The 18,875-nt window shown below is 49.0% G+C and overlaps 1 protein-coding gene and 1 non-coding gene across 2 annotated transcripts in view; both read left to right on the plus strand.

The window, feature by feature from the left end:
* CACNA1B (calcium voltage-gated channel subunit alpha1 B) overlaps positions 1–18,875 on the plus strand; it is a 195,566-nt gene that overhangs the window by 144,559 nt on the left and 32,132 nt on the right. Inside the window, exons 32-36 of the mRNA XM_036900695.2 lie at positions 8,178–8,294; positions 8,704–8,769; positions 10,130–10,221; positions 12,409–12,553; positions 17,303–17,430. Of these exons, the coding sequence (XP_036756590.2) occupies positions 8,178–8,294; positions 8,704–8,769; positions 10,130–10,221; positions 12,409–12,553; positions 17,303–17,430 (548 nt within the window). The remainder of the gene's footprint in view (positions 1–8,177; positions 8,295–8,703; positions 8,770–10,129; positions 10,222–12,408; positions 12,554–17,302; positions 17,431–18,875) is intronic.
* LOC118920982 (U11 spliceosomal RNA) lies at positions 13,610–13,744 on the plus strand. Its single transcript, XR_005028140.2, has one exon. It is a non-coding gene; the product is annotated as a U11 spliceosomal RNA (small nuclear RNA).

The following is an 18,875-nucleotide window of genomic DNA, read 5'->3' on the forward strand; positions in this document are numbered from 1 at the left end:
CCCTGTTGCCTGGCTCTGCTGGAAAGCCTTCTCTTGCTCTGAAACCTCTGAAGCCTAGCAGCTTTGTGCCATGATAAGTGGGTCACAGCAGTGTTTTCTAAGTGTTAAATGCTGTCTCCAAAGCCCAAAGAAGCCTACCAAGAGTAGGAGGTGTGAGGTGAATGACTAACCTGTTCTTTAACTCGGAGTCCATGTCCCAGTGTGGCTCACGCCACTGGTCTGTAGAAGTGGTGCATTGTGTTTCTGCCTCAAGGACAAGGAAAGCGCATTGCAATCCTAAACAAATTCTTCCAGAGAGTAGAAGAAGAGCTAACATTCCCTAATTTTTTGTGTGAGACTAGTACAGTCCCGATGGCCACATTTTCAAGAACTAGGCTATAAGAAAGGAAGATAATGATCCACACGCGCTCTTCAATGTAGATGCAAAACTCTAAACAACATGTAAGCAAACCAAATCCAGCAGTGTACCAGAGGAGGAAATACAGTGGCGTGTATCCCAAGAACCCAGGATTATGCATCAGGAAGTCTGTCCCTACCATCTCTCATGAACAGATCAAAGGACACCATTAAGGTGATCTTGTCATGGGTGCAGAGAAGACATTCAACAAAATTAAAATTTTATTCATGATAAAAATTAAGCAGTCTAGGAATTAACTTGATGAAGAGCATTTACCGAAAAATCCTTTGCAACATCGTATATAATGGCAAAAGTTGGAAAGAGTCTCTTTAAAATCAGAAAAAGGCAACGATGCCTATAGCCACTACTTCTTTTCAGCATTGAACTTCAAGGCCTAGTCAGCTCAATAACTTGACTGTCAACTCCACAAGGACAGAAATTTTTGTCTGCTTTGTTCACCACTACATTCCAGGGCTTAGAATAGAGTGTGACACTTTAGGTTCTCAGGAAATACTTGTTGAATGAATAGGACAAGAAAAAGAAAGAGAACCTCTAAGGATTAAGACAGGAAAAGACAAAGCTATCATTGTCCTCAGGTAACATTATTATCTATTGAAATCTTGAATAACCTAAAACTGATTAGAGTGTCTAGCAAGGTTGCTGAATATGAGGTTACTTACATCAGTTGATTGCATTTTATTGTAATAGCAGCAGTCCTGACAACAAACCTACCAAAATGATGTGTGCAAGACCTTTATTAAATTTTTGTCAGCTTTAGTGGAAAATTACTTAACTTCATTGAAAGATATTAAAGAAGGCTTGCATAGAGTTATATATCATGTTAATTAACAAATAGTGTCATTTCCTGGAGATGACAATGTTCTCCAAATTGATCTGTAGATTCAATGCAATTTCAATAAAAATACCAATGATTTAGTTTTTGTTTGTTTGTTTGGGAACTTCACATGCTGCTTCTAAAATTTGTAAAAAAGAGCAAGGGCCACAGAACAGGATACTTAAGAAGAAGGCGCTGCTGCCAGGGGCAGGACTAATCATAAAGCTGTAGTGCCTCGGACTGTCGGCACAGAGATCGCCAAGTGAGCCGGGGGGAAGCCTCATGAGCCTAGAATCAAAGCCGCTTGTACATGGGGACTTGATGTGAGATCGTCCAGCACTGCCGCTTAGCGGGGAGGGGGCATGACAGCTCGGCCATCCGTGGCAGTGTGACTGATGATGCAGGGGGTGGATCTCGGTTCACTCAGTTCACAAGCAAAGCTATTAAGCAGATGAAAAGACTTAAATATAAAGAGGCAAGACTTTAAAACTTTGAAGAAAATGTGGATTATGTTTCAGAACTCGGGGTAGGAACTGATTTATCAAATAAGATATTTAAAGCACCAACCATAACTGAAAAGTAAAAAATAAAGTTTTTTTTTTCCCCTCTATAATAATGTTTCTTTTCATCAAAAGAGGAAAGGGCAATCCGTGAACAGGGAGAAGATATTTGCATCACATTCCTTCATTTATATATTTAAAAATATTTATGCATTGTCTGTCATGTTCTAAGTGCTATCGTAAGTGCTGGAACAAAAGGTAGAAATCTCTGCTCTTCTGGAGGTTCATTCTAGTGAGAAATACATCCAGTGTTAGAAAAGGATAGGTAGGCACCAGGGAGAAGGCAAAGCAGAGAGGAGGGCAGGAGATGGTGGGCAGGAGGGGCTTTGTCAGTGTGTCCAGATAAGATGTCATTGAGATGGCGACTTCCACGTAACGGTGCCTGGGCCTGGGAGGGAGCCAAGCAAGGAAGGCCTGACGGGGAACAGCCCTCGTGGAGGCCCTGGGCCTGCGCCGAACCCATGTGTGAAGAGCAGCCGAGGGCTGCGGACGCGGGGCAGGGGCACGGGGAAGGCCTTGTCGTCTGAGTTGCTGTTGGCCTTTATTTTGTGTGAGATAGGATTTGGAGGGCCCTCTGGGGTGGAGTGGCGTGAGCTGACTCTAAGTCCAGCGGGCTGGTTGAGAACGTCAAGCAGGGCCTGGGTAGAGACAGCTCGACCAGAGCTGATTTAGTTGGTTTTTGCCAGAAGCAGACTGTGAAATGAGAAACGGAAAGGTGACCTCAGGAATACCAGGGGAGAAATGAAGCGAGCCCAGGAAGTGAGGCAGCTGAGAAAGTGCTATCAGGTTATCAGGTCAGTTACTTTACTGTTCAGGATCCAGACTGGGGTCCTGAGCCTCAGGTGCTCCGAGGCAGCTGCACTGTCTTTCTTTGACTGCTGTCTGCCACTGGTTGAAGGCTGCTGAGGACAGGGGGCCAGAGAATGTTAATGCCCTGTAGTGACGTCCTGGCCTGAAGGTAGATGCTGACAGCTAGCAGACCCCCGCAACCCGCAACCACTGCTGCTAGGGTGTCAGTCAGTACGACATCCCTGGGAAAGTGTGGCGGTCCCTAGAAGGCTGAACACATGCACCTTCACTCCCAGGTGCACACGCCTGGGGTGTCTGCGCAAATGTTCACAGCGACACTGGTCACGGTAGCAGCCGAACGTGTCGGTGGTTGTAGTATTAATGCAGCCGAGTGCCACACGACCCTGAAAATGGCATCCACATCAATAGGGATGCTTTTCAAAACTGCTCACTGTCAGACCAAGAGTTTGCACGAGTCTGAGAAGGCGTCATACAGCATCGTCTCATTACAATGGTTAAGAACAGGCAGGCGTAACACATTTTAAGAGTTTGTAGTAAGCCTGTAAAGAAAATCAGTTATTAATAAGAATTCAGGGCAGTTACTACGTCTGCAGAGGAGAGAGGGAGACAGTCAGGAATGGCTTCAAAACTAATAGTGACATTCTGTTTTTTTAAGCTGGGTGATGAATATATGAATATTTTATTATTTTTCTTTAAAAGGTGTATATATACATATATTTATACACATTCTTTCATTTATATGCTATGTTTCATGGTTTTAAAAAGTTAATGATCTGAGTAATCCAGGTGAAAAGCTGAAAGCTGCCATTTTAGCCAAGAAACCAAGGTTGGTTTGCTCCACTGTCCGCTGGTGTTGTGTGTTCCCCGAGTGCTATCCCCTTGGCCATGTGCTCCTCACCCAGCATGGTTTCGGCGAGGTGTGAGCTGGCTGCACTTCTGATTCCTGCAGGCCTCCTCCTTGGGCGTAGGCATATTTATTCCCCCTGGTAAAGGGACCCAAACCTCGAGCTCCCAACTGCAGGGATGCTCCTCTGGGGGTTTCTACATGTGTATGGCTCCGTGCGAGAGCAGGACTAATGAGAGGCCATCAAGAGGGAGCAGGCAGGGTGCCCGGCTGATGTCACAGGCACCAGTGCACAGCTGTCTTCTAGGGAAACCTCCCCCACAGAGGCTTGTGAATATAAAGCAGAGATCTCCTGTAGTGCAGGTGGCCAGAAGAGGCCAGCATCTGTCCCTCAGCTGCTTGAGGGACACTCAAGGCCAGGGCACCTTGTGGTTGCTTCAGACCTTACTTCAAACAAGCCCTCCATGGTAGCCACCATCAACCCTTGGTGCCCCGCAGGGCTGGTGGGAGGGCTGAGAAGCCGTTGAGGCTGGAAGTGCAGCTGTCCGTGGCCACACAGCTGTCAGAGCTCAGTTCTTCACCCTGTTCTGCCTGGAGGAGAAACGATGAAGCCATCAGTGGATTAGTGGTGTCTTTTTTTTCCATTTGCAATCACTTCATATGTTACTTTGTGAATGCACTTTTTTTCCTTAGGCAAAAATTTGAGTGTCAGTTCCCATCCCCAACTTTAAAATCAAAAGAGAGCAATAATATTAACCAGGGTCGTGTAGAAAGCGACCATATAACTGACATTGATTTCTTTGCCTGGAGATAAAAAATAAGTGTCTGTGAGTCATCTTTGGATTTGCATTACAAACAGGAATGCAAATAATGCCATACTGCATAACCTACAGATTTCAAAAGTAATGTTTTGATTTGATACATTTCAAGCAAAATATGCAAAGTTTGACAAAATCCTAAAATTTTCCAGAGAAGTGTTCAGAGTTTGAGTTTTTGCTTGTGTTGATGACTCATTTTCTCTTTTGTTTTCTGTTTTTGTTCTTGATTCACCTTAATCTACCTGCTGACTCACGCCATCCAACAACATACAATGCGAAAACCATGTCTCCGTCTGTGTGTTGCATATCTGCTGCTCAAACATCCCAATTTGTAAATAATATGCAAATATCCATCCATGAAAACATCACATACAGGAAACGGTTGGTTCCATGACTTTACACAGTCCTTGACTCCTCGCTCCGCCCTCTTCCTTGTGTCTCCTGTGACTTCTCGCCCCTGCCTCCCAGAGGTGTGCAGTCATGTCTGGCTGCACCTGTCCCCTCTGGCCTCTTGTGCACTCTGCCCAGCTCCTGGGTTCCAGCAGGGGCTTCTGAGGGCCGTCCAAGGACCATATGATTGTGAGAACTGGCCTTGGGCAGAGTAAGGAAGTGGGGGCTTCCAAGTGAGAGGCACGTATGTGCCTAGACAGTTTTCCTGTGGGACTGGCTTGGAACCGGGTTAGTTTGGCGAGGTGGGATTTGGACTTGACCCCTGCGGAGTCCATGGTTCCTGTTGCACTGCCTCACGACAGCCAAGGTTTGGCTCCCCTGCCGTGTCCTTCCTGTATAGATGCTTCTATGTGGGGTCCCACCTGGGGCACAGGGCTGGAAGGGGGTGGACATTCTGTCTGCATGACTCAGAAAAGGTTGCATGAGGCTGACTGAGTGGGAGAGGTAGTCTGCCCTGGCAGACAGTGGAGCTCAGGGCTCCATCCAGGCATCGCTGATTCACATGTGCCCCCTTGGTCTCCAGTTTGGAAGGAAGGTGGCAAGACCCGGGGCTTCCTTCCAGGTCTTTAGGAATATTTGAGAGGAGAGCAGACATACCAGGAACAGACTGAACTGAGGCTATTGGCTGGAAATCAATATAAAGCAGCACATATTTAAGATAGCTGTTACAGAATGAGTATTTGTGACAAAGGTTTTTTCATGATTGGAGCAGAGAACCTTGAGTTTTCAGAAAATGCCATTTGGGTGCTGCAGGAACACCAGGTGATGAGCTCTGCACAGCCCCTCTCTGCCCTCCTGGGCAGGAAGGCGTCTGTTTGCATCTTCCTCATCGCCTGACACGCCTCACAGGTGGGTGCGGCACTGCGCATAGCTCTGTCTCTATCATTATCCCTGTGAGCACGGAAGCCGAGCAGGAGAGCAAGTCTGCCCAGTGCACTGCCGGGCTTCGGCCCCAGAGCGTGCTGGCCCAGCATAAGGGGGGCCCTGGCTCTGCTGCTTCCGGAGACCTTGACAAGAGGCAGGGAGGCTCTTGGTATGGGGGGAGGGGGACAGGGGGTGCCAGTCTTGATCTGGAGCCAGTTAGCCACCTCTGGGGGGCATTGCTTCACAGTGCTGTGTGCCTTGAACTTCCACCTGTGCATGATGTCCTCTTGTGGATGAGGAAGCTGGGGTTCAGAGGAGCTAGGGGCCAGGGTGCCCTCATGGTGGGCCAGCTACCACATTGAGGGGGTGTGTGAGGCACCTTTCCTGACTCAGGTAGGTGGCAATAAGGGCAAGCCTGGCTCTGAAGTAGGTGTAGCTGTTGGGCCGTGCAACAGGAACTATGGGCTCTAGGAGGGTAGGCAGGCTGCACACCTCTGTGGGATGGGCTGAGGCCAGAGGGGACTGCATAGCCACTGGGAGGCTGGCTCTGCTGTCCCGCATGCAGTCTGCATGGTGGTGCCTGGCAGCCCCCACCCTGGGTGCTGCCCCTCTATGCTCAGCCCGTCACGCTGCTGGGCGCCTCTGGCTCTGTCACCATCTGTCCTCATGGCTCTCTAGGGCTGTCTGTCTGTCTGTCGCCACCCCCACCCTTCTCCTAAGAGCCTACTGGAGCCGGAGAAAGAAGCCTGGGAGGCGGGGTGGGAACTTGAGTCTCAACAAAAAGTGGCAAGTGACCCAGTGAGCTCTCCATTTGTGCATTGATTTGTATGAACAGTGCCTCCCTTGCCTCGTCTGTCTTCCATCCCTTCTTCCTTGCCCTTTATTTTCCCCCAGTATCTCTGGGAAATCTCCTTGTCTGTGCCAGCTGCCTGAGAAAATTGCTTTGAGCTGGATGGATGCTGACTGCGTTATCACAGTTTGGGCCCCTCCGGACCCACCTGAACATGTGGTTCAAAAGTGGAGACCCCCTGAGGAGGCCTGGCCCTTGGCAGCCCCTCCCCTTGCTCTGTTTTACTGTCTTGTGTGAAAGATTTCCTGGTACTATAAACAAAGTCCCCATTCTCTCCCTGTGTCTGTCTTCACGTGGGGACTGGCTCACCCCCTCAGGGCTCACAGAGCTGAGACAGCATGGGCGTTTCTTGGACGTCCTGTCTGCCGCAGAGATACCCTCCCCAGCTCCAGCAGGGGAGGGGGCTGCGCACAAACATGCGCGCCCTCCAGGTCCCACACTGAGGTCCGCTTCTGCCTTTTTTCTGATCTGTGCCCACTGACTTACCCTCATCTCCGAGGCGTAGTATAAAACCAGCCTCACGCCCCTGGCTCCAGCTTCCTGCCTGTGAGCCACCCCCAAGGTGACTGTAGGTCCTTATTAGCAGAGACAGTCCAGGGTCCTCAGCCTCCTGGGTATAACCCAGGAAGCCGGCCCCTGAGAGTGGAGCATTTTCAGGAGAGCGACAAAGTCTGGGTCGGGGCCACTGACTCTGGAAATAGGAGTGAGACCTGTCTCTCCACTGAACGCCTTGTCCCAGCCAAGAGCAGACAGGCAGCCCCAGGACAGGGCCAGCGCCTCTGCCCAGGCTCCCACCATGCCCGCACGCGCTCCTGCTGCTGGGGTCTCATCCACTGTGACTGAATCTGGCAGCACAATGCGTCGAAGCCTGAGCTGCTTGCATATCGTGAAACACCAAAGTGGCAGGAAGCTGCTCGCAGGGTGTGTGCGGGCACCCAGTCTCTGAGCAGACAGAGGGTGGGAAGCTGCCCGGGTCCACGAGCACCCCCACCTACTCATGGGCGCCACCCATAGATGTGCCTTATGAAAGGGACCTGCGTAATTCAAGGTGGCCGTGGGCCAGGGCGGAAGCCTCACCCCCAGGTAATCTGTGGAGTCCTGAGGTTATTGATTCAGTCAGAGCTCGGCTTTGAGCTCCTTAGATGAGGAAGCAGAGACCTGTTTGCAGATTGCAGAGGTGGGTTCTGTGGCCCAAGCACAGGACCAACACTTACACCCCTACAGTGCCAGGTCTGCAGGCGCCAGGAGCAGGCCCGAAGGAAGTACTCGCTCCTCTGCTGGGTCCCAGGCAGGCTAGGCTTTGCAGGGGGCGGGGGCGGGTGGGTCTCTTGAGAGGCGCTCAGTGGAGAAGCAGCCCTGCTCAGCCCCCGCTGCCCGGCTGTGTCCTGCAAGGAGCGGCCAGTGTTGGAGGCCAGCCACAGCTGGTCTCCCAGTTCCACCGGGCAGCAGGGGGTTGCTTCGGAGAGCTTCTCCCCATCCCACCCTGTCTGGGTTAAGGGAGCCTGGAGTAGAGTGGGTTCTTCTTACTTGCTGCATGGGAAGTGATTTGCAACCATAAGCTTTACTTTCAAAGGTTTTCCAGTGGCTGAATGCTGCTTAGACTGTGGAGCAGTGACGTTTTGTTTTAATCTCTTTTTACCCACTTCGTTTGGGACCACAGTGACTTGGGCAGTGGCGGGTGGGGGGCAGCTCGCCTGCACATGCAGGAGACTGGCTTCCAAAGGTCAGAGAGCAACCTCTTTCCTGCAGAACAACTTCATCAACCTCAGCTTTCTCCGCCTCTTCCGTGCCGCTCGGCTCATCAAGCTGCTCCGTCAGGGCTACACCATCCGCATCCTGCTGTGGACCTTCGTCCAGTCCTTCAAGGTGAAGCCCAGGCAGGGCCTTGGTGCATCCTGAGCCCTCTTTCTTCATGCACATTGGTGTGCCCTCCCCCACCTGAGAGGCCCTCTTCCGGAAGTTGGGAGGGGGCAACGTGTACACATCTTGTGTGCACCTACTGTCCTCTTGTAGTTTGTAAAAATACTGTACATTACCCAGAGAGAATCTTGCTAATGCTCACAAAACTCTGAGGTGTGTTTTACAACTCTGGTTGTAAAGGAAGAACCTGGGGTACTCTCTTGTTGGAGGGGCTCGATGGTTAGTGGGCTGGATCTACACTGCTGAGGTGTGTGTGGCTCCAAAGACCCAGCTGCCATCCACTCTTCAGATGAGGCCTGAGCAGGGCAGCAGGGTGGCACTCCCTGGAGCTGACCTGTCCTCCGTGTGTCCACAGGCCCTGCCCTACGTGTGCTTGCTCATTGCCATGCTGTTCTTCATCTATGCCATCATCGGCATGCAGGTGGGTGTGCCGCCGGGATGGGCACACAAGGGGCTCCTGTCCCCTGAGGCAAAAGTGCATTGATCATGGTCATTAAAGGGTAATGATGACAAGTCGATACTTGGCGAACATTGCTATGAGCTGTTTTAAGCACTTTATGAGCTCAGTCCTCAGAAAGACTGTTCTTTGGATGAGAAAACAGGCACTGTGAGGTTAGGTTTTTGCCCGGGGTCCACTAGTGAGGGGCAGCTGCACCCTCTGTGGGTAAATACATCACCAGGCTCAGGTGGAATCTTGCTGGGCTGTGTTGGGGCGATGATGGGCTTGTTTGACTGGGAACTGGGCCCCCAGGTCGTGGAGAGCTTGGGCACATCAGCATGATGCCAGTGGCCTGCAGAGTAGTAGCTGGTCATTCTGTTAGTCCGGCAGCGATTCTGTAGGCCAGCCCTCCTGCTGCTTAATAGGAGAGTATATGCCACTGAAGAAAAGTCAGCAGGGTCATCTCAGATCACGCTACTTGTCAAATCTGGCACAATTTAGATATTATTTATTTTGCCGAAGAACACTCTGTCATCTTTTGGAAAAACATTTAAAAGACACCAAGCAGAGTCCCAGTTATAAACTTTTGGCATCTGGCCACTCTCCAACAGTAGAGACGAAGGATGGGCTTTGCCATTGTGCGAGGAGCCAGGGTCTTAAAGATCAGCGGAAAACTGATTTTTTAAAACTGTACTCCAGGGATTGCAGGCTCCTTTTGCTTTATAATGCTTTCTAAAACAAAACAAATGTAGTTTTTTTCCTGCTTTGCTTTGTGGATGTGCAGAAACATAAATACCACTGATCTTTATTTTGGGTGGATATGGGATGCTTTGTAAACTTTTCAGTTGAAATTTTCCAGATTTTAAGCTAAGTGTAGTTAGTAGCTCATTGCATTTCTAATCCTAAAGAAAATCAATTCAAATTGATAAAAACCATCCCCATTGTGATATTTGCACAGAAACTTAAAAAGAAACCTAAGTGATCTCTCAGAGCTGTTGCTCATGGAGTCATTTATGAGAGCATGAACTTTAACACAGCAGAGCCCACCTAAACTCAGCTCCGGGTCCCATTCTTACTAGTCATGTGAACTTGCATTCCTGGTCAGGCACAGAGCGGGAGCCGTCACACTTCGAGCTGTGGGGCACTGATGCGCTCCGCCTCCTAGAGGCTTGCCCTGTAAACGCACTGCCAGGCGGGGCTGGGAGCTCTGACGGTGGCCCCCTGGACAGGAGTGCTCTAGCTCAGGGCGGGTCCTGCCCCCTGTGGGTCCTCACATGCACACACAGGCCCCTCTGCCTGTCTGCAGCTCCTGAAGACCCAACAGCCTTCTCTTCCATTTCAGGTTTTTGGGAACATTGCTTTGGACGATGATACCAGCATCAACCGGCACAACAACTTCCGGACATTTCTACAAGCCTTGATGCTGCTGTTCAGGTGTGTGGTTTGGGCAGCCAGCTCAGGCCAGCCTCTCCAACCCCTAGGCCATGCTGGCCTCCCTGCAAGGGGCCTTTCTAGTGTTTCCTCCCTTTCTGTTTGTCCTCCGCTAAGGTTCCTGGACCTCAGACAGACTGAGGGGAAGCCCCTGAGGCAGGTCAGCCTGAGAGCCCTGGGCCAGGCCAGCCTCCACCGCCTTGTCTCTGCTCCCTGGCCACAGCTAAAAGGCCTCCGGGGGGCTGGGAGCACCGAAGATGCCCAGCAGTGTTTCTCTTGTGTGCAGGCCTCAAGGCTCCAGCTGAAGCCATGCTGACTGGGGGGGTCTGTGGGATAGTGAGAAGCAGGGGAGCAGGGAGGCCACAGCTGACAGCATGCATAGCTGCTCAGGGACCGAGGCACCCAGGTGACCAGGGCCCGCACCCCTGCCATCCAACTCACGGGGGCCGAACTTCTCTGGGCTCTGGCGTGCAGCCAAGCCATGCACCACAGTGAAGCCCCAAGGGGCACAGGGCTTGTTTGATGCTCAGAGACCACCTGTGAGGCTCAGCACCTCCTCCTGTTCTTAGGTGTGGCACACCCTCCGTGGACGGGAGGCCGTTTAACACCCGGGTCAAGAATGAACTTGGGGGCAGAGGGGAGAGAGGTGAATGTGTCCCCCTGCCCACAGAGTCTCTCTCGCCAGCCAAGCCTACCACCGTGATCCCAGTAGGGAAGAGAAGAGCTGTCTCCAGGGATTTATGGTGGAGGGGCTCTGACTACAGACCCTGTTTTGGGGCCCCTCCCTGACATGTCACCACTTGTATGCAAATATGTTGGGCCGCTGTGAGGCCTGCGCTGGGGGCTGCCCTATGCACATGCATTCTGGGGGGTGACAGGGGAGCTCAGACCCAGGCCTGCTTTACTCCCCTGCCTGAGGAGACTTTTCTGACTCCTGTTCTTTGTATCAGCTGAACAAGCGACATTAGGCTTACACTTTTCCTAAAGAGCAGAGTTCCTCTGAGCTTTAGCTGTTACATTAATTCTATTTCTTTCTTTATTAATATCCTGCCTTGTGCTTGAGAAGATTTGAGACAGGCCCGTGCAATCAGCCTTAGTTGTAAGCCTTTGGTCTCAAAGATCTCTCTCCCCACTGGTCTTTGTCTCACATGTGAGCCCCTCATCAATCAGGCTGGCACAGGCTGCTATGGCCATCCTACAGGAAGCCCCACGCCTAGCCGTCATCAGTGGAAAGCGGGCCTGGCCTCTGCCCAGGGCTGCCCACGCAGGCAGCAACGGGGGTACCCAGGCCTTTGGCCTGCGCATGAGCACCCGTGTGGCCCCTGGTGCTGGCTGTGTGCCCAGGAACAAATCCCATGCAGGAGGGCCCTCCAGGGTGGCTGCTCGGGATGGAAGAGCTCCTGGTGTGTCTGTGGAGCAGGAGAGGCCGGCATGGCTGCAGTGGGCTGAGCTGGGAGCACAGGAGGGAGTGGGGTCAGGGAAGGAGCAGGCAGTGGGTCGCTGGGTCATGTGAATTTTGGCCTCTGCAGTGATGAAGGGTCACTGAGAGGAGTGACACTGTCTGGCATGTGGTCAGTCGACCTGCTGGGCCGCCGTGTAGGTAGAGGGAGAAGAGTAGTGGGAGGCTGTGGCAGCAGCTCAGGAAAGTGATTGCCATTCGGTCCGAGGCAGTGAGACACCGTGAGAGCCTGGCTGGGTTTTGGAGGTGGATGAGCTGATACACAGGATGTCGCAGGGGGAGAGAGAGCCCGGAGAAATGGATGGCTTGGGGGTATTTTTCCAGCAGCTGGAAAGATGGAGTCACCATTTCTTGAATGGAGGAAGGCTGGGATGGCATGTGTCGGGGGGAGATCAGAAGCCCAGATGGGGTGCGCTGGCTTCCAGGTGCCAGATGTCCACAGCGGGGTCACTTACCACAGTGCCGACTCTTCTTGTGCAGAGGATTGGATTTAGTAACAAATGCTTTCCCAATTTATGATCATTTGAAAATCTAATCCAGAGGGTCCTTTTTAAGAAGCAGCCATCTGTTACCCACGCCTTGCCCGTGTGCTGTTTCCTGTCCGGAAGGAAGCGGGAGGAGGGGGTGGGGTGCGCTTGGACCAGCTCCCCTGAGTGCTCAGGCTCCCCCGATTCCCTCCCAGGCTGGTCCTTGGCCTGCCTCCGTGAGCCTCACAGCTCTGCCCTTCCTAGGAGTGCCACGGGGGAGGCCTGGCATGAGATCATGCTGTCTTGTCTCAGTCACCGGGCCTGCGATGAGCATGCCAGTGCCAGTGAGTGTGGGAGTGACTTCGCCTACTTCTACTTCGTCTCCTTCATCTTCCTGTGCTCCTTCCTGGTAAGGCCTTGTCTCTGTGCCCCCCTTCCTGTCTCACTCCATCTTGGGCCTCCCTGTGTCTCTTGCTGATCTCTGACTTTGATTCATGTCACATCGCAAGTTGATTCCATGTTGATGGCCTTTGTTTCCCCAGAGATGATGACCTCATTAATCCTAAAAGGGCTCATGTGGTAATGAGCTCCTGTGGGGCCTGCTTTCACTTCTTGGAAAGGATTTAAAGTCTCCATGGGGAAGTTTTCTCTTAGTTTTCAGCATCTACCATTGTGATGGGATGAATAAACAAAATGTGATATGAACATATTACTCAGCATTAAAAAGAAAGGCATTCTGACACATACTACAGCATGAGTGAACTTTGAAGACATTGTGCTAAGTGAATTAAACCACTCACAAAAGGAAAAATACCATATGATTCCACTTACATGAGGTACCGAGAGTAGTCAAATTCATAGAGACATAAAATAGAATGGTGGTCGCGAGGGTTGGGAGGAGAACGGGGAGTTGATGTTTAAAGGGTATGGAGTCTCAGTTTGGGAAGATGTGAAAAAGCTCTGTAGATGGATAGTGATGGTTGCACGATGGTGTGGATGTACTTAATGCCACTGACCTATACTCTTATAAATGGTTAAATTGATAAGTTTTTTGTTCTGTATATTTTACCATAATAAAAATGGTATTTAAAAGAAATTAGCACCAATCCTATTCAAACTTTTTCAAAAAGAAAAGGGGGGAGAGAACACTACCCGACACAGTCTATGTTTCCATCATTACCCTGACAACCAAAGGCAGACCAAAGTGCCACAAGAAGGCTATAGACAGGTATCCCTCATGAATATGCATGTGAAGACCCTGAACAACATACTACCAAACAAACTCCAGCAATGCATTAAAAGGGTTATATACCATAACCAAATGGGACGTAGTCCAGGAATGCGAGGATGGTGCATCATGTGAAAATCAGTCAGTGTGATGAGGAAAAAAACAAATGATCATCTCAATAGCTATAGAAAAGCATCTGACAATACTCAACACTTTCATGATAAAAACACATAGCAAAAAAAGGGCTTCTGTCGTGAGTGGCACACACCGGGCGGGTTCATTTGCTCTTTATGTGGAATCGACATCAAGAGATTTTGGAAGCATGATTTTTTGACATTCAGGCAGCTGGTGATCGTTGGTCCTGGCACCGCCCCCCACCCCAAAAAAGAAAACACATAGCGAGTGGAATAGAAAGTAACTTTCTTGGCCAGATAAAGGGCTTATATGAAAAATCTACAGCTAATGTCATACTCAACAGTAAAAAGCTACAAGCTTTCTCCCAAACATCAGAAACAAGACAAGGGTGCTCACTTCCATCACTTGTAGTCAACATTGCTGTGGAAGTCCTGGCCAGAACAAGCAGGCAAGAAGAAGAAATAAAAGGCATCCAAATTGGAAAGGAAGAAGTAAAACTATATCTATTTGCAGATGATGTTATCCTGTATATAGAAAACCCCAGAGGATACACACATGCACACACACAAAAAAACCCCTCAGAGCTAATAAATGAATTCAGCAAAGTTTCAGGGTACAAAATCAGCACATAAAAATCAGTCATGATTCTGTGCACCAGCAATGAACAATCTGAAATAGAAATTAAGAAAATAATTCCATTTCTAATAGCATCCAAAAGAATAAAATAACTAAGAATAAATAAATAAATACCCATGGAGGTGAAAGTCTTGTACACTGAAAAATTTTGCTGGAAGAAATGAAAGAAGACACAAGTAAATGGAATGACATCCATATCCATGAATCAGGAGACTTAACATTGTTAAGATGGCAACATTCCCCTAAAGTGATCTATAGATTAAATGCACTCCCTATCAAAATTCCAATAGCCTTTTTTGAAAAAATGGAAAAGCTGATCCTCAGATTCATATGGAAAGTCAGGGAGCCCCAAATAACCAACACAATCTTGAAACAGTAAAGTTAGAGGACTTACATTTCTCTATTTCAGAGCTTACTATAAAGCTACAGTAATCAAAATAATGTGGCTGAATAGATATTTTTCCAAAGAAGACATACAGATGAACAACAGGTAAATGAAAAGTTTCTCAATTTCACTAATCAGGGAAATGCAAATCAAAACTACAGTAAGCTATAACCTTCTCCTCTCACCTTTAGAATGGCTACCATCAAAAAGACAAGATATAACAAGTGTTGAGATGAAGGTGTGGAGAAAAGGGAACCTTTGTTGCTGCAGGTGGGAATGTAAATTGGTGCAGTCACTATGAAAAAGAGTATGGAGCCTCCTCAGAAAATTAAAAATAGAAACGCCATATGATCCAGCAATCCCACTTCTGGACATATATGCAAAGGAAAGGAAATCAGGATATTGAAAAAATATCTGCACTCCCATGTTCACTGCAGCATTATTCATAATAGCCAAGATATGGAAACAATCTAAATGTCCATCAACAAATGGTTGGATAAGGAACATGTGGTATATACTTACAATGGAATATTATTCAGTCATAAAAGGAGGAAATACTGCCATTTGCAGCATAGATAGACCTTGATCTACAGATTAATTGACAGCTAGTTCAAATTGCTCATTGAAATAAGCCAGACAAACAAGGACAAATACTGCGTGGTATCACTTAGATGTGAATCTAAGAAAAGAAAAAGTCAAACTCATAGAAACAGAGAGTAGAAAAGTTGTTGCCAGGTGCTGGGAGGTGGGAGAAATAGGAAGATATTGGTAAAAGGGTATAAACTTACAGCTGTAAGATGAATAAAGTCTGAGGATCTAATGTAAAACATGGTGACTATAGTTGGTAACAATACACTGAGATTTGCTAAAAGAGTAGAACTTAAACATTTTACCAAAAAAAGAGAGAAGTATGTGAGGTGATAAATGTAGATGCGGGGAATCCCATCAAAAGGTATACAAATATCAAATGATCACATTGTACACTTTATCTACAATTTTCTTCATTAATTATACCTCAGTATAGCTGGAGGTGGGGGAACAATACCGGCATGAAGATAGATACACACACCAACAGAGTGGGGTTGAGAGTCCAGAAGTGAACCCAGACATCTATGCCCAATTGATTTCTGACAAGGATGCCAAGACTATTCAATAGGGAGAAAATAGTTACTTTAACAAATGCTAAAGCGACAACTAGATGTCCACATGCAGAAAAATTAAATTGAACCTCCACCTCACTCTATATACAAAAATTAATTCAAAATTAATCAAAAACCTAAATGTAGGAACTAAAATTGTAAAACTCTTAGAAGAAAATGTAGGGGGCAAACCTTCATGACCTCAGCTTTGGCAAATCTTAGATTTGACACCAAAATCAAAAGCAATAAAAGAAAAAATAGACAAATTAGACTACCCCAAATTAAAAACTTCTGTACATCAAAGGACATTGTCAAATATGCAAAAGTACAGTCTAAGGAATGGGAGAAAATATTTACAAATCACATATTTTATAAAGAGTTAATATCCAAAATATGTAAAGAATTTTACAACTCAAGAAAAAGACAACCATATAAAAAAATGGGTAAAGATATTCTTCTGAAGATATGCAAATAGCCAAGAAGCACATGAAGATTTTCAGCATAGTTGGTCATTAAGGAAACGTAAATCAAAACAATAACAAGATACCATTTCATGTTCAGTAGGATGGCTATAATAATAAACTTTTAAATGGAAAATAGTGAGTGTTGGCAAGGATATGGAGAAATACTAACACTTGTATATCCCTGGTGGGAATATAAAATGCAGCAATTTCTGTGGAAACAGTTTAGAGGTTCCTCAAAAAATCAAGCATAAAATTACCACATCACCCAGCAATTCCACTCCTAGGTATATAGATGTGTCAGTCCATAAATTTGTACATGAATGTTTATAGTGTCATTAACCATAATAGACTAAAGGAAAGGTGAAAGCAACCAAACATCTGTCAATGGATGAATGGATAACAAATCGTGGCGTATACCTACAATGGAATATTATTCAGCCAGAAAAGGGATGAAACTCTGACACATGATACATCATGGATGGACCCCCAAAAACATCACACTAAGTGAAAGAAACCAGACACAGAAAGTCATATATTGTACTATTACATTTATATAAGATATCCAAAATTGACAAATCTATAGATTCAGAAAGGAGATTGGTGATTGCCAGGGAGGAGAAGGAGGGAAGACCAGGGAGGTAATTACTTAATGATGCAAGGTTTTCTTCTGTGGTAATAAAAAAATCTTGGAAACTAGAGCGGTGGTAGATGCATGTCATTGTGACTACATGAAATACCACTGAATGGTGCACTTCAAAATGGTCACTGGTATGTGAATTGCAACTCAATTTGTAGAATCGAGCCTCTAGACTCCAAACTACTAACTCCAAAGTCACTGGTTTCCTTGAAGGCTAGCTGAGAGTGGAAAAGGATGGGGACTGCAGAGGGGGTAGGTCGACCTTGACGCAGGATGGCCATGGACATGAGAGGATGGAGCCTGGGTCAGGGTGGGGCAGCAGGAGTAGAGAGCAGAAGCCCTCAGGGGACCGATGCCGGGCTAGGACCCTGGTGGCCGAGGCCTTGGGGAGAGCCGGTCTGGGCAAGACTCTGCCTGACCCCTGTTGCCCCGACGGTCTCACCCAGAGTGGTAGGGGGTCGTCGGGGGCAGGGGGCTGGGGGAGAGGCGGCCCAAGGTCTGTCTATGTCACCTCTTCTCCTTCCTGTCCTACAGATGTTGAACCTCTTTGTGGCTGTGATCATGGACAATTTTGAGTACCTTACACGGGACTCTTCCATCCTAGGGCCTCACCACCTTGACGAGTTCATCCGGGTCTGGGCCGAGTACGACCCGGCTGCGTGGTGAGTGAGCGCCCGTGCTCCGTGGTCCTCCGGGGCCGTCCAGACCCACGGATGGGACAGGGCTGAGGCAGCTTTGGACGTGTTTCAAGTGAATGCCCTCCTTGGGTTTCGGTCGGTCCCAGGCTTCCGTCCTGCTCGTCGTGGCCCGGTGCCGGGTCCCCTCCCGGGAGGCACTCTCCTCACTCACTGTCTGCTTCTGTATAGCTGTGTGGGTGGAGAAACCCTGTTTTGAGACCCTCAGGGTTTCTGTGGGGCCTGGGAACCCCAGGGTTCTTGCTGAATGGGAGTTTACTGTCTCCTTACAAGGCCTGCTGCATGGGGGTCATGGGGGGTCTGGAGGAGGAAGGTGCAGGCACAGCAGAAGGCCATTCTCTCAGGACCTCACCATCCTCACGATGCCTGGAGGCCTTCATGGGCAGAAATGACGTAGGGCTGTGGGACAGTCTCCCTGGTGGGCTCCTGGCTCTTCCTGTCTGCCATCTCCTTCAGGGACGGGAGCCACTGTGCACCTCTGTGTCCCCAGTCCAGGCTGCAAGTAGTGGGCACTCAGTGATCATGGATCACAGTCAAACGAGCTATCAGGGAGGGTCTAGTGTGTTTAAGGCCACTTGGTCACGGTGGGAAGGGGGTATTGCGTTGCAGAAGTGAGAGTGATTGCTTCCAGATGGAGCGAGGTCTCAGGAAGGGAGTGACTTGGGGTCAGGGGTTGGAGAGCATGTCCCCGCGGTTCCTGCACACCATGGCACGCCTCCGTCCCTGGGCTAGCAAAGCAGACGAGTTCCCCATCTGCCCATTTGTCTGTTCCTTCCTCACTCGCTCATTCACTTGCTCATTCATTCATTTATTCATTCACTCTCTTGAGGGGTTACTTAGTAGTTACTGAGGGCATGCCCTCTACAGGCAAAATGCAGGATGCGGAGTGGCCAAGAAACCTGGCTCCTGGGTAAGACCCAGGCCTGCCCGGCGCCTGAGAGCTCGCAGACATGCACGTGAAGGAACCGTGCAGTGGTGCATGGGTGGGCCGTCCCTTCCTGTGCTCCAGGGGGATGAGAAGACTGTGGATCCGGGGTTCAGCCATTTCCCACCTCTTCTCTTTGGGGCCCCCAGGCGGCCATGTCCTCCTTGCACAGCTCTGTGTCTGGGCACCCTTGTGTGGTAGCAGCCTGTGTCCTTGTGGTGAGCATCCTGCTGCCAACAGAGTGCCTGACCTCTGCCTGTTTTTCTCTAACTGAAGCTCAGCGTGGAGAATGCTCCAGAACTTTCTGACCACTGAGACTGAGGCCTGGGAGCTTGGCTGTGTTCCCTCATCCCTTATGCAGCCACCCAGGAGCCCCAACCCCATCACAGTGAGGATCCAGAAGGTGCCGTGTGAGGCCCTTCCTGGTCTGGACAAACCCTGCAGGCCCACAGCACCTCTGGGTGTTTTCCATTATTTTGAAAAACTT

This window comes from Manis pentadactyla, chromosome 3 (genome assembly GCF_030020395.1).
Source record: "Manis pentadactyla isolate mManPen7 chromosome 3, mManPen7.hap1, whole genome shotgun sequence".
Taxonomy (NCBI): Eukaryota; Metazoa; Chordata; class Mammalia; order Pholidota; family Manidae; genus Manis; species Manis pentadactyla.